At 45.5% G+C, this 14528-nt stretch overlaps 1 protein-coding gene across 1 annotated transcript; it reads right to left on the bottom strand.

The window, feature by feature from the left end:
* Positions 1-12511: 12511 nt before the first annotated feature.
* On the bottom strand, positions 12512-14299 carry LOC138452826 (piggyBac transposable element-derived protein 4-like). The gene has a single exon (XM_069605171.1). It carries the CDS (start codon positions 14297-14299, stop codon positions 12512-12514), a length of 1788 nt encoding a protein of 595 aa, XP_069461272.1.
* Between the last annotated feature and the right edge of the window lie 229 nt (positions 14300-14528).

Raw genomic sequence — 14528 nt, 5'->3', positions numbered from 1 at the left:
CTTCAATATTCCCAGCACCGGATTATTGAAGGTGCTGTGGACGGGACAGATTATTCCCCTGGACTCAAGGTTCTTAATTATTTCAGTAAGGGACTCCATTGATGCGAGAGGCAAACGATATTGCTTCACAAACACTGGAGTCATGCCAGGGTCCGTGGGGATTGTTGTTGTGTGGATGTCGGTGCGGCCACAGTCATATGAGTCTACTGCAAAGAGATCTTGTAAATCCAAGAAAACTTGTTTCAACTTTTGCTTTTGTTCCAGAGTCACACAGGCATCAGCTAGGTTGACTCTCTCTTCCACCATCTGCCTGAAGCCTGGAAAGACTTCTGGTTTGGCTATCTCAGCGGCCTCCTCCAGCTGGGTGGAGAAGTCCCTGGTCAGAGTGCTGATTTGGACTGGAGGCTTCAGGTGGGAAAGGCAGCCCTCATGGACCTGGAAAATCACCTCATCCCTCCTGAAGTCACAAGTCACATCTTCCTTACCATAAGGGCAAGAAGTGTACACCAGGAAGTTCCCCCCATGCCGGGTAAAAATCCTGTCTGGTGTTGTATTGTCCTCACTGTCACTGTCAAAGCAGTCCTTGGGATTGGCCCTAACAGTTCATTACCTAAATCAATGGAAAAATGTCAGTCATCAACCGCCATTCCAATAATGGTACCTGCGGCTAGAGTAATACTCTTTAAGTCGCTGTTATCCACCTCTATTGGAATGGTGTCATGTTCTATGTTGACTAATGGAGTTGGGTTTACCCCCAACCCTTGCTGTTGGAGAGAAGCGTTTAGATGTATGTAAGCATCAGGGTTTTGCAAATATTGTCCTCTTTTAACTTTCACTTCCAGGGAGAATTGTCGGGTCCTTTCTGGGATGGTGACTTCCTCTTTGATCTGAATTTCAACTGCATAAGGTAGCAATTGAGCTGACCTAAATGCTTTTTCTGGATCATCAAAGCCCATGGGATTATCCGCTAATCGGGACCAAGCTTTGAAGTTTATTAGGTCCAAACTAATGGCAAAGTGATTGAGAATGTCACTGCCTAAGTAAAAGGCGGCAGGGACGTCTCGCACGACCCAACAATTGTGGACTATGCTCTTGTTGCCAATGGAGATTTTGAGCATACACCTGCTTGGCAGGAGATGTTTGGAATTAGGTGCTTCCAGGTCCATTTCCCATTTATCTATCAGTTTGAAGGTGGGAATGGCTGGATCTTTTGGGAGTTGGCGGAACATGGCTTCGCTGATGAAGCTCTTACCGTTGTTCACACACACTCGAGCGAGAACAGAGTCCTTCCCATCATTTAACTGGACAGGGATGAACAACTGCTCTCCAATTTGCTGAATATCAGCCAGGCTCTGAGCTGATTTCACATCTTTCTGGACTATAGGAGTGGGAGTTTCTGATTGTGGATTAGTATAGAATCTCAGAGTGTTTCCTTCCAGCGTGGAGTACCACTTTAGACTGGAAGGAAGGTTGATTTTCAGAAATAGAGAGGACCCTCCATCATCAGTCTGTTGTCCTACTGCTATTACCGTCACGTCTGGAATTTGGCTATTCTGGAAGTGAAATTCTACTTGGTCAGATTTTTGTTCAACCATGTGGCAGGTGCCGTTTAAACTAACATGGTTGACACTCTGTTTTCATTTTATGGGTCGGCTAGTCTGGGTCCAGAGGATCTTGTTTACGCAATCTATTAGGGGTGACAACCTTCTCAGGAGGTCATTCCCTAGTAAACAAGGGGTGCCCTCTGGAGTCACAACTATGACCGGGTGTTTCAACTTGTGTCGCCCAATTTTAATGTCCAAGTCTGCAGTCCCCTCAACGGGAATTTCCTTCCCGTCAAAGTTCTGCAGTTGTCCAGGAAGAGAGGTGAGAGGAATTTGGTAATTCTCTCCCCTTCCTGCATTCAGTTCGTCAAATTCCCTTCTGGACAGCAGGGTAGCTTGAGATCCCGTGTCCACCAGCGCTGAAATCGTACCCTGCCCCTGTACTTGTACCGGGGCATAGTATCTTCCCTCCTTCTCCACAAGGGGGCACAGATAATGCACATTTTTGGACAACTGGTGGGCTAACTTTCTGGTTTTGGACATCGCAAGAGAAGAAATTTGGGCAGAATTCTGTGGAGAACCTTGGGAATCTGAAAGAAAAAGTTGGCAACTGGATATCAGAGCCATTGTGGGTTCCCCTGGCTCTGGTTCTGGGCCGCCCCGCCCTTTTTGGAGGCAGTCACCAGGATGGGTTTGAACCAGGGGATTTTCTTGCTGTTGGTTCTGGGATGAGATGGTGGGCGGCGGTAGCTCAGTCTCCACATCTCCCCTGTCTGGATTTGCATCCCTAGGGACCCATTTTTCTTTGGGAGGAGTTCCCCCCCTCTCTGAAGGAGAAGATCCTTTTCCCAGGATCCTCTGAGGATCCCTCTCCCTCAAATTGGAAGATCTGTACCTCCTCCTCAAACTGAGTCTGTTTGGGTCTTTTGTTTCCCCTACCCCCCCTCTGCTCCTTCGGAGGCAGACTTTCAGGGGCAAGAGATTTTGTTTCCGGTTCCTGGGTTTCCAGGGGCTGTTTACAAGTGAGGAAGGAAGCTTCCTCCAAGGCTTTACACCCCCCATCCCTTTGTGCCTCCTCCCTGGGAACCGGTGAGTTATCGGGGTGCTGCCCCCGTCATTGCTCTGGAGCACCAGGCCCAGAGTATGGTGCATTCTGCGGTGGCACGCTCATCTGAGGGTTCTGTTGAGCCCTCAGTATGTGACCCAGATCCCGTGCCATATTTTGGACCTGGCGCTCTAACTGGGAAACCCGCTCAGGCTGATACGGGGCTCTATTTTCTCCCCTGGGCTGATCCCGGGAAGGGTAGCTATCCCTTCTCTGGTAGTACCCGTGGTTGGGAAGATTTTGATACCCCTCCACCCTTGGCCTCCCCTCTCCCAGATTCGGTTGTCTGGGCTCAGGGAATTGGGGAAAGAAGGGTGGAGGATTTTGGGGCTGGAAGTTGGGTGGATACCTGGGGAAGAAGTTCTGCCCAGGGTTTGGTGAGTTTCTGCCCTCCTGTGAGAAGTTGGGAGGGAAGTTCTCTGGGTTAGGTGCTTGGCTGGATCCCCCCCCTCGGGCTGGAGGAGTCCACACATAACCCAGGATGGGTCTGTTTCCCTTGTAACGGGGGCTTACATATTCAGGAGAGCGAGGGACCCCATTTGTGGGGCTGCCTCCCTGGCTCCCTGTCTGTGACTGGCCCGAGGACCTTCTGGGCCTACCATTATTAGGTGCAGGTAGGTTTTTAGGCCCCCCCCATCTCCAAATCCAAAACGGGGGCAACCTTTACCTCTGCCACCTTGGCAGCAGCAGGGGTGCTGTTAGTTTTGGGGTTTTTGGGCTGGTTTTTGTTTTCCACCGGTTTCTGCACCTCATAGATCCGGGTCGCCTGTTCAATGACCCAGTCTAAAGATCTTTTCTTGTGAAAATCCCTCACGAGCTGGGTCATTATGTATTTGGGCAAGGCATGTAAAAACGTATTAATAAATTGTCTGCTATCCGTGCGCACCCTTCTTGTGGTCTGTGCAAAAGCACGCTTTAACTCCTGCACAAATTCTTGTGGGGCCTGATCCTCCCCACATTGTAAATTGTAGGCTGCCTTGCAAGCCTCTTGAGGATTTCTATGAGTAGAAAAATGTTTCAAGATGGCCGCCTTATAGGTGGACCATCTTAAATGATTTTGGTCCTCCAGCCCCGCAAAGAAACTGGAGTATTCCGGGGAGAAGGTCCACTTTACATAATGAATACAGCTTTGGCTGTCTTTCAAATGGAAAGTCTCCATCATTTGCTCAAACAACTCTAAGTGCTCCCAAACAGAATACTTGGCGTTCTTATGATAAGGCGTGATGACGCTCCTGATTGCCTTAATCTGCTTTAAGGGGTCCTTAAGCAAGGCCCTTTTTGTCTTATTGGCCCTTTTGGTCCGGGTAACCCTGGTCCATTCATCTTCTGACTCAGAGGCACTGCTCCCAGAGGTTCCCGTCTGTTCTTCCAGGTTTTCCCGGATTCTGCGAGCCTGGGAATGGCTGGCAGAATGTGGGGACCTGGTCTCCTGTGTCCTGTACCGCTCAGAGGAGTCTTCAGATCCCTCCTTGCTGCCAGGATTTGATGGGTACCCCCCCACTGACCTAACTGGGCAGAGGTTTTCAGGATGCCCTTAATGGGCCTACTCTCCTGGGGTTCCCCACTAAATTGCACTGTGCTTGGGTGCCCATACCCGGATGCCCGCCCATCCATTCCTGGGAGGTACTGGCCTATGAGCCCCATGCTTCTGGCTGGATAGTAATCTGCCATCCCTGTGGCCCGGTGCTCATGTGCGCCAGGGGACATGGGGGTGGCAGAATCCAGGGACTGAGAGATATAAAGGCCTCTGGTACTAGGGCTCCAGAGGTTATGCTCAGGAGTTTCCCTTTCCCAGCGAACCTGGTCTCTATCCGCCCCTGCTCCCTGTTGCAATGCAAGAGCCTGTGCCTTCAGATCCTCAGTTAAGGCCTTACTAGACTCTATCAGTCTCCCTTGCATCGCTACCTGTTGTTGGAGCCTATCATTGTGCTGGCAGAGAGCCTCATTCTCTCTCTGCGTTTCCTGATTGGTCCTGGAGCACTGGGCCAGTCTTTGCTGCAGGAGGGTTACCTCCTTAGCTGTGTCCCTATTGGCCTGCTCCTTTCTTGCCAGAGCATCCTCCACCTTCCTGGTGTGCTCTAACAAGTTATGGTGTTCTTTTTGGAGGTCACCCAGTCCCTGGAGGGCCAGGTGATTTTCTTCCATTTTCCTTTTTAAGTGGCAGACTTCCTGGCCTAAGGTATCCCTTTCCTGACTAAGAGCCTGCATCTGTGCCGCCAGGTCGTCCCTTTGCCTTTGGAAGGCACCAGCTTTCTGGCGCTCCTGATCCAACTCTGCCTGGGTATCCAGGTCTTTCAGAATCAGTTTATTGCTCTCTGCCTTCTCCCTATCTAGGTGGCTTTGCAGGGTGACTACCTGCTCAGCACATACCCTATTGAAGTCTAACTGTTGCTCCAGCTTTTTCTGGCTCTGCAGTAGGGAGTCCAAACCTTCTTGGTACTCCTTCTGCAAGGCCAGAAATCTGGTATCCTGGTCAGCCTTTTCCTGTTGCAGGATGTCCATATCCTTCTTTATTTTAATGATGTGCTGTCTACTCTCATTTTCTGACTCCTGGCTCCCCTGCAGCCTCTGCTCAGAAAGACCAGGTCAGATTGGACCTTCTCTAACGCCATCTGTCGCTTATTCGCCAGATCTTGGCTTTCAGTACATTTATCCTGCATGCCTCCCATATATAGGTACAGGTATGCCGCTATCCTAACCATCTTGTTTTGTTCATCCTTAGCTTTAGGAGCCATGTATAGTTCACTCAGGGCCACATGTAAGGGACCCTGATCTCTCCATATATCTGACCCTGTTTCCGTGACCTGTTGCGTGATGGCCTGCAACCAGACCATGCGGTCCTGGTGAGTCCACTCACCTCTCACAAATAACTTATGTAGGAAGTGCTCTCTGGCTATTTTCATGTCTACTAAGGTCGTCATTCTAGAGATTGGTCTCTGTCCTGACTTACAGAAGTTTATATTATATTTTTGCAAAACAGACCTTTTCCTTAGAGCGTTCCTTTGAGGAGTGCTTTACAGCGTAACACAGCGTGTGCACCGACCGGATATGTGTATCTGGTCAGCTGGCACGCTGTATTAATCTGCACAAGTGATAGATCTAATCCAAATGTCCGGCACGAGCCCCCAATTTGTAAGAGGATTCAATTCAACACTACAGCTAAGTCAACGCCTAGTCTAGAATACTGAATGAAAACCCTTATTGATATATCTTTATGTCCAGTTCATGCGTTCTGGATGACTACCCCTATATAACACCCCTCTCTTGGAATCCCCCGGACCCCACTGAGCCAAGAAGTAGTTCTGTTTTGCAAGTTAAAAGGTTTATTTGATAATTTAACCATATTAGTGCCCATTGGAAAACACTCAGTGCCATGCTATTTTCTCTGATTCTTAGCTGTTTCATCTCAAATTGCTGTAGCTCACTAGAAATAGATAATACTATAGGATAACCATACATTTTTTGTTTCAGTATATTTTTCTCTATAAAATGAGCCAAAAAGCACACGTTTGTGTCACACCCTGAGGTCACATGACATGATTCAATATGGTGGACACATATCACTGTAAAGAGTATATATCACTGGCGACAAAGGTAGCACTTTCAGAAAACTATTTTTTTCAGTAGGTAGATGGGCAAATTTCAAGTATATTATGTTTGCTGCTCAGACAAAAAACTGAAGTTTCATGTTTTATTTTATTTATTTATTTTTTGGGGCTTAGCGTAAGTGCATCCCATGAGTGTCAAATGTGAACTTTTTTTCCAATCCACAAATATAATGAAAAAAGTGAAAGGAAAAGACCAATAATTTAGAAGCATCATTAGGGAAATCAGGTTTTACTTAGTAGCAATATGATGCAAAGGAAAATAAATATTCTCAAACATTCTGGGTAGTCTTACATATACTTCAAAATGGCTGACATTGTTTATTTCCCTTGTTGTTTTCCCTGCAAGAATCTCTATTGCAGAACTGGGACTCAATAAAGTCTAGTAAATGGTTTGTTCTGGTATGTATGTTTAGTCATCAGACAATTTTCGAACGTGTTATCTCTGTATGTGAGCCAATGGGTCACAGTGTCTTTATATCTGACCGTTGACCTTAAAATTCACTACATTAAATGTGTTTGTCATCATATCTTTGTAACCCTAGATCTGTTTATCTTAATTGCAGTGTCTTTTGAAAGTTAATGACATGTTCTCCATAATCCATTGTCCAATATGTTGAGAGGTTATGACATTTGACCTTTGACCTCTGAATAATCAAGTGCAAAGTGCTTTTTTAGTAATTGTTATACAACCGTGGGACTGATTTTGACAAATGAGGTGTCTCTTCGAAAGTCCTGAATTGTGCTTCTTAATTTATGGATCAGATTAGGCCTCAGGATTTGTTATTTGACCTTTGACCTTAGAATCTCTCACCCAAAAGTGTTTTTTTGTTGTTGCTCTACTACCATTTAGCACATTTATATAAAAGAGGTGTAATTGGAACAGTCATGTTGGGTACTTTGACTTGGAGGCATCAAGTAGGGTCTAGGGGGGGTATGACATTTGACCTTTGACCTTAGAATGAGCATTTCCAAAGTGTTTTTGTAATTTCTCAGCAACCATTCATTTGATTTAGCTGTGTGGGGTATCACTGTAATGGACATGGTATGTGCTACTCATCAATGGGGTAGATACTCAAAGTGGCCTTTTTATTTGACCTTTGACCTCAGAAAAAAAGGATTGTAAATATGATTTATTTGTGATATTATGACAATTCTTGAACAGTTTTAGAAAAGGGTGAAGCCAACACGAATGTATTGGTATGTACTATCACATCTATTGGATATATAAGTCAAGTGGAAATTATCGTTGACCTTTGACCCTTTGACCTTTGAATAATTATTCTCAATGTGTGTTTTGCTATTGCTTTGGAACTGGGTTCGATATAGACAAATGTGGTGTCATCTCAATCCCGTGGTACATTCTTTCGTATAAAAGGTACAGATAGTTTGAGATGCTTTGGGATTTGACCTTTGACCTCTAAATCATTCAACTAAAACTTTATTTTGTTCTGCTACCATGCAGAACATTTATACAAGCGAGGTGTTGTTGGAATGGTCATGTCATGTACTTTGTCTTCTATGCATCAAGTAGGGCATGGGGGTAGGAAATGTGACCTTTGACCTTGAAATTTGCATTTGCAAAATGTTTTTTTGTAATTTCTCAGCAACCATTTGTTTGATTTCGATGAGTTGGGTATCACTGTAAAGGTTATGGTATGTGCTATCTCATAAATGTTGTAGCTAGTCAGAGTGGCCATTTAATTTGACATTTTATCTCAGAATATTCTAAATATGACTTTTGATTATATTTTCACAACTCTTGAGCAGATTTATAAAATGTGAAGCCATGAGTAATGTGTTGGTACGCACTATCCCAGGATTTGGATATCTAAGTGAAGTGGCAATTATTGTTGAGCTTTGATCTTAGAACAATCATTCTTAATGGGTTTTTGGCAATTGTTTTGAAACCGTGGAACCAGTACAGACAGGTGTGATGTCATCTCAAAGCCATGGTACATACATTCCTATTTTGTTCAAAAACCACGGACCAGACATACATTACAGAAATGTGACTGTAATATGGAAACAACACCTGATCCGGCAGGCCACATTGCGGGGCGATGGCCCTGAGCCCACATTATAGGCCCGAGCACAGCGAGGACCTCAGTAATGGGCCCAGCTGCCATTACCCCATGATCTGGCCTGCCGGATCTGGTGCTATTGCTAGTAGTGTCTCAGGTTTCCAATCCGGAAACCTGGGTTCTAATAACAATTTATTTTGTTGGAATAAATGGTATGTTTCCCATTCAAGCAAAATATTAACTTAAGATGGGGGCCGTGGAGATGGAAGGTGTGGCTCCATGCTGAGTCCCTCTTCTATTTCCACGTCGGCCCATGATGGAGGCTGGAATGGCGGCTTGCAGCTAAAAGAATAAGCTGAGTGGGTTAAAAGGGTGTGGAGGGGAGGAAACGATGACCGGAGGGACAGGGGAGCATGGAAGTAAGATGGGTTGGAGAATGATTTGTTCTTCGAACATTGACCTCTTGAATTTGCCAATGGCCATTTCCTGAAAATGGGAGAGCCAGCAAAAAGCATGACTAGCCATTTAGCATTAGTGTCTTATAAAAAAACATATAGGAAAAAACAAGGAATTTGGTCTCTTAGAAACAACTGGAGGTTGGAACTAGAATGCATGTTTATGACATTGCCTGAAATTATGTGATCTTTGGAACATCCCTTACAATAGCTTTTCTCAAGGGGTAGAGGCAAGCGGGACCTCACTGGGTGAGACTACCCCCTATAATCCACCATTAACAGCTATAATAAAAAAGGAAGACAAGAAGACCAAGCTACTGTTTGTTACTGTGGTATAAAACCATTGTTTCACCATAAGGAGAAGTATTCTTGTAATACTGAGAAGAAGAGTGCCCGAGTAATTGAGAAAACTTAGGAAACAGATACATATGACTATGAGGCTCCGCTCTGGAAGTCCCAGCAACATGTCATACCGAACCGTAGGTGGTGGCGTGAACGAGTGTCAGTGGACTGTTAAGTCCAAAAATGACGCAGAAACCACAGACCCGCTCACATCAAAGAGCGGACACTGAGCGAGAGAAAGAGACGCAGAGAAGCCTGAAGCCAACCTGACAACATGAGAAAAGTTCTTCTTCCTGAATACAGGCCCGGTGATAGTGGTAGGGACAGAATAGACTAGTTTTGGATGGAGAACAGATCTTCAATTTGGACTGACTATTACTGACGACCACCCTAGTTAGTTTTGTGTAAGGCATAGAAAACCCATAGTTTTGGGAGAGTTAGGAGTTTACACCTTTTCTTGTAATTGATAAAATACTTGATACTGGAAGATATCAGTCTCTGTCCTTCTTCAGACCATCCACATTACCAATGCAAATGTGGGTCAGCTTGGACAAGGGAATACATTCAGCCTTGAAAAGAGGTATCATGTTACGCTACATATAAAAAAATGTCTATGTTGAACAAAGTGTTGCACATAAATTCATAGTGCTCTGTACAGTGCTTGCTGACAGCGAACATGTTTTACATACCATACTCAATAACCCTAGCTAATATGAAATAACAACACACACTCTCTAACACGCTCTCCAAATGGGTGTGCAAAATGGACACAATCCTTTTGTGGACCTTAACCACAGCACATTGGGAGGCTAGTGGGTGCCTGCACATGTTTTCTAGTCTCTAGGGGAGTATGCACAGTTAAAGTAGCTGTGTATGTTAAAACAAGTGGAACAGAGTAATTAGTTTGGTTTGGTTGTTTATTTGTATAGCGCGCATCGCCCTTAGGCATCTCGGCGCTTAGTGCACACACCAATCAATCCCCAAACCCATTCCCACCTCCCTCAAGCCCCCTCACCCATGCCCTCTGACCTCCCTCAATCCCCAACACAAAACTATTTAAAAAAAATTAAAAATTGAAACATAGAGGCTGAAAATCAAACTAAGATTACTCCCTTGCTTGCTGTGTCTTCCTCCTCCCCTCACAGGCTCCCTTGCCTGCTGTGCACTCGCTAACTTCAATCTCTCTATCTCTAACACACTTGATACTCTGGCCCCTGTCATGTGGGTCGGACTGAAGCCTTCCAAAAAGAGCAATTCTTGGTACGACTCTGATCTGGCTGCCCTTAAACACATGTGTTGGGCAGCTGAGTGGAAATGGAATGCGTCAGGTGGACCGCCCCTCTGACAAACCGGCCTGCCGCCTTCTTCAAAGGCAATATCGACTCTGCATCCACTCTAAGATAAGAGTCTTTATTCAAGCACGCATCTCTGCGGCATCAAACAACATGGCCGATCTTTTCAAAGTCTGTAAGGAACTGGCCAATCCTGCAGCAGCCTCCTCTTCTGTGACACCCACCAAGGACTTTTGTGTGATCTACAGCCTGGGTGAAGAGTACCAGTACTTAGAAAACTGTGGCCCTCATTCATGGCATTCAAATGCACTCCTAGCAGATAATGGAGTGGAGTGTACCCAGGGTACACATCAGGGTTTGAAATTGAGGGGAGCTGGGTGCTAGTTAGCTCCTGCTTCTAGCATAGTAGAGCCTGGTTAGCTTAAAACCAACATCTACCAGGAACTACCATTGGCTCATAAGGCCAACTGGTGCCTTCCAACCACGGAAATGTGACATTAACTTTGAGTATTTGGGAATGTTAATACAGAAGAATTAGAACACATCTAATAAACATTTAAGCACAATGGTTCATACAAAATGAACAAAAAGGAGCATTTCTGGTGGCTCCTGGTTCCCCTGTGGTAGCTCCTGCCCACAGTGGGATGCCCAACACTCAGGAGCTGGATTTAGCTCTTGCTCATTGAATCTCAATTCCAAACCCTGCACATGTATGGTGTCTAAACAGGAATCTGTAGTGTTCATCGTGGAGTGGGTCATTCTCCCCTTTGTCGCACTTGCAGCCTGCCAAGCTTGCCCATGGGCACAAAGCTCTCTCTCAAAAGGGTCATTCATTTCAACCAGCTGAGACGCTCGCCTGTCACTTTAGGCCTGCATTTTGGGTAAAACGTGTTCCCCGTGCAGGCGGTAGGCTATGCCATCAAGAACTAAGCTGGGATGCCCCTTTTTCGTTACTTGGTTTTGCTTGTGCACTCCCATGTATGGCTGCTCTGGACAGGGCAGGCCGTTGTATGGAGAGGGTTCAGTCTCCAATGTATGTTAGCTACAGCCTGGGAGAAGTGTGTTAGTGCTGAAAGTAACACTGGCCTTCTACATGGCTTGAACAATGCTCTCCTGGCTGTCACAGCACTGGAATCTACACAGTATCCTCACATACTGTGTCTGATGTGGACTGCACAGTGCTCATCATGGCTTAGGGTTAGTCTCGCAGTTGTCACACTTGCAGCCTGTCTGTGGGCACAAGGCTTTCCATCAAAAGGGTCATGCATTTCAACCAGCTGAGACGCTTGCCTGTCACTTTAGGCCTGCATTTTGGGTAAAACGTGTTCCCCGTGCAGGGGGTAGGCTCTTCCATCAAGAAGTAAGCTGCAATGCCCCCTGTTTGTCACTCTGTTTTGCTGGTGCACTCCCACATACGCCTACCCCGGACAGAGCAGGCTATGATATGATATTTTATTTGTATTGCGCTCATACACAAGTGTTTCAGAGCGGGACGAGGCAAGTGAGGGGAACAAGGGAGGACAAAACAACAATCTTACTAGGCCCAGTGACATTGAGAACGCGCAGGTGCATGGGAAAGGGAAGGGGGAAGGTGCAAGGGAGAGGGGAGGAGTGGAAAGTGCAGAGCAAGGGATAAAACAACAACAACTGGTAGTGCAGCCAGCAATGTGGCAAGTGCAAGGTTAAAGCGCAGACAAGGGGTGTCTGATAAGTGCAGGTAAGGGGAATGTAGGGTTACAGATACAGACCCAAGTGCCAGGGTTGCCAGGAGGCAGTGCGGGTGTGTGGCTGGGTGTATATTATTTCTAGGGACTGGGCACTTTTTGAAGGGTTGTTAGTGTTAATTTTATAACATGTATTATATTTTTCCAGAATATATGTACAATGAAATATATTTATTAAAATAGGGAGGGAAAATTATTTGACAAAAAAAATGGTAAACATATTTTTTTCACTTTATATTTTTTTGAGTATTTTTTACTTGTTTTCCGAGTTAAACCTTTAAACATTTTTAAAAAAAGAAGCCCCCAAACTGCTTAATCTATCCCCTCCCCCACATGGAAAACCTGATCAGTTTTATAATGGGAGGTAAAGTACATATAGGTGTTTGTGTAGACAATATTTTGCAGTGTCTTTCATGTGTATCACCCTACACTTGAATCATCCGGGTCTATGTTGCATGGGGTGCTATGGACAAGAAGCGGGTAGCATCTTTCATGGATGCCAACATTGCAGCCCGGGCACCAGTGGCGTGATCTTTTTCGTCCACCAGGCTTACTTCTGTCAGAACATATGGCACAGTCCCTTTCTTTCTTTGCCGGCAAAATGGCAAAACCATGCTCCTTTGATGATGGGGCGAGCAGTGGGGTTGCTGCTGAATGTTCAGAGGACGTTCCCTCCTGAGACAAGCAGAGAGCCTCTATGATATCAACTACAAAGCTGTGCCTGCTAAGGAGTTTGCTGTGTTCAGTATTAATTTTGTAAAGCTCATAGGCGTTCATTATGGAAACGTCTATGAGGTTACGCCATATCTTCGACCAATACCTATGTGTTGGTCTCTCTGCAGCAAACTCATATATTTTTCTGTCGCTTACATCAACCCCACCCATTCCTTTGTTATAGTCAAGAATGATTTGGGGCTTGATGGCTGACTGGCCACATCTAGTATGCACGAGTACATCACTTGCCAGACTGGCAGTGGACAGCAGCAGCACAGGCTTGCGATGGCTTTTTTTTTCTCTAAAGGCACATGCCAACAACCCACCTTTTCTCAAATATTTTGATCCACCCGGCTGTAACTTGGCCCTGGTTATCTCGGGTGGCAAACCCCTAGAGTTGACCCTCACTGTGCCTGTTAGAAGGGTTGTGGTCAATAAGAGATCCTCAGCAAGGCCGACACTGGTGTAATAATTGTTGGTCATTAAGTGATATCCCTTATTAAGTAAGTCACAAGACTTTAAGAGGCTCATGACCTTGTTATATACAAATCCCTTTTCACACCCTGTTGTTTTATCCCTGCCTGCATACAGGTCAACGTGCAAAATATAGCTGTTGCTGCTGTCACAGACCTCAAATTTTTTAATCCCAAACCTGGCATGTCTTTTGTTGGGCATGTACTGAATATAGGCGACCCTATTCTTCATGCCAATCATGGACTCATCAATGGAGAGCAACTGCCGTGGCACATAGTATTTTTTAAATGCACGGTTCAGGGAGTCCAAAACTGGACGCACCTTATGCCAGGGATCAAACCCTTCCTCTCCCCGTGCCTTTGCAGTGGCGTTGTCATTTAAGTGGATCATCCGTGTGACAATGAGATATTGCCACAACGGCATGACTTGGCCAAAGAAAGGTGTGGCCTGAGAAGGGTGTGTAAGGTCCCAGTACATTTTTACATTTTTCTTGCGAATAATTCCCATATTTATAGAAAGGCCAATCCATTTTTTTAGAAGTGCCACAGTCAGCCCTCCATTCATCCACCGGCGCAGCCGTGAATGAGGATGAATTTGGATCCACTCTGCCTTTGCTGCTAGTAGATCCCTTCCATATTTGTTTGTCTCCCTCACTATGTGGATTAGCAGGTCCATTGTGAGGAACAAGTTAAAATACACAATAGCAGGGGAATTTCTGAGTGGAAGACTGCGACCCCCTGGGTTCCTGACGCTGAACTCCACTCCATTGCTGTATGGATCTGCGCCAGGCAAAACCTCATCCCAATAGGCTTCACAAACATCTTCCTGTGACAGTCCCTCCTCCCCAGAGTCGTCATTGCACTCATCCTCAGAGGGACTATCCTCTCCACTGCTTGTCTCTGGCAACCCCTCAGGCTCAAACTCAATATCACTCTCCCCTTCTGAGCTAATGTCTGGTGCCTCTGCCATCAGCTCAAATAAAGCATCTTGATTGTCAATTCTAAATCTTTTTGCTGCCATTTCTTTCCCCTAAAATATCCTGTCAAAATGTTTTCTAAATTAATTGATCCTTTTCACAATCTTTTAACCCTCTCAGAAAAAAAAGTCTAATGACAGGATGGAGACAAAGAAACTTCAGCCAATAAAAGACAAAACAAAAACACACAGGGATGGTATCCTGTGTCCTAGAAAGACTCAGGAAGGGGTAAAAAAAAAAAAAAAGTCCTTCCCAGTAAAGCTACACGAAGTA

This window comes from Ambystoma mexicanum, chromosome 4p, assembly GCF_040938575.1.
Source record: "Ambystoma mexicanum isolate Mex_15411 chromosome 4p, UKY_AmexF1_1, whole genome shotgun sequence".
NCBI classification, from domain to species: Eukaryota; Metazoa; Chordata; class Amphibia; order Caudata; family Ambystomatidae; genus Ambystoma; species Ambystoma mexicanum.
Note: the sequence above shows the minus strand (reverse complement) of the source record. Positions and strands in the feature narration are given on the sequence as shown.

Coding starts and splice junctions, on each gene's coding strand:
- LOC138452826 (XM_069605171.1), bottom strand. CDS start 14,299: ATGGCAGCAAAAAGATTTAGAATTGACAATCAAGATGCTTTATTTGAG.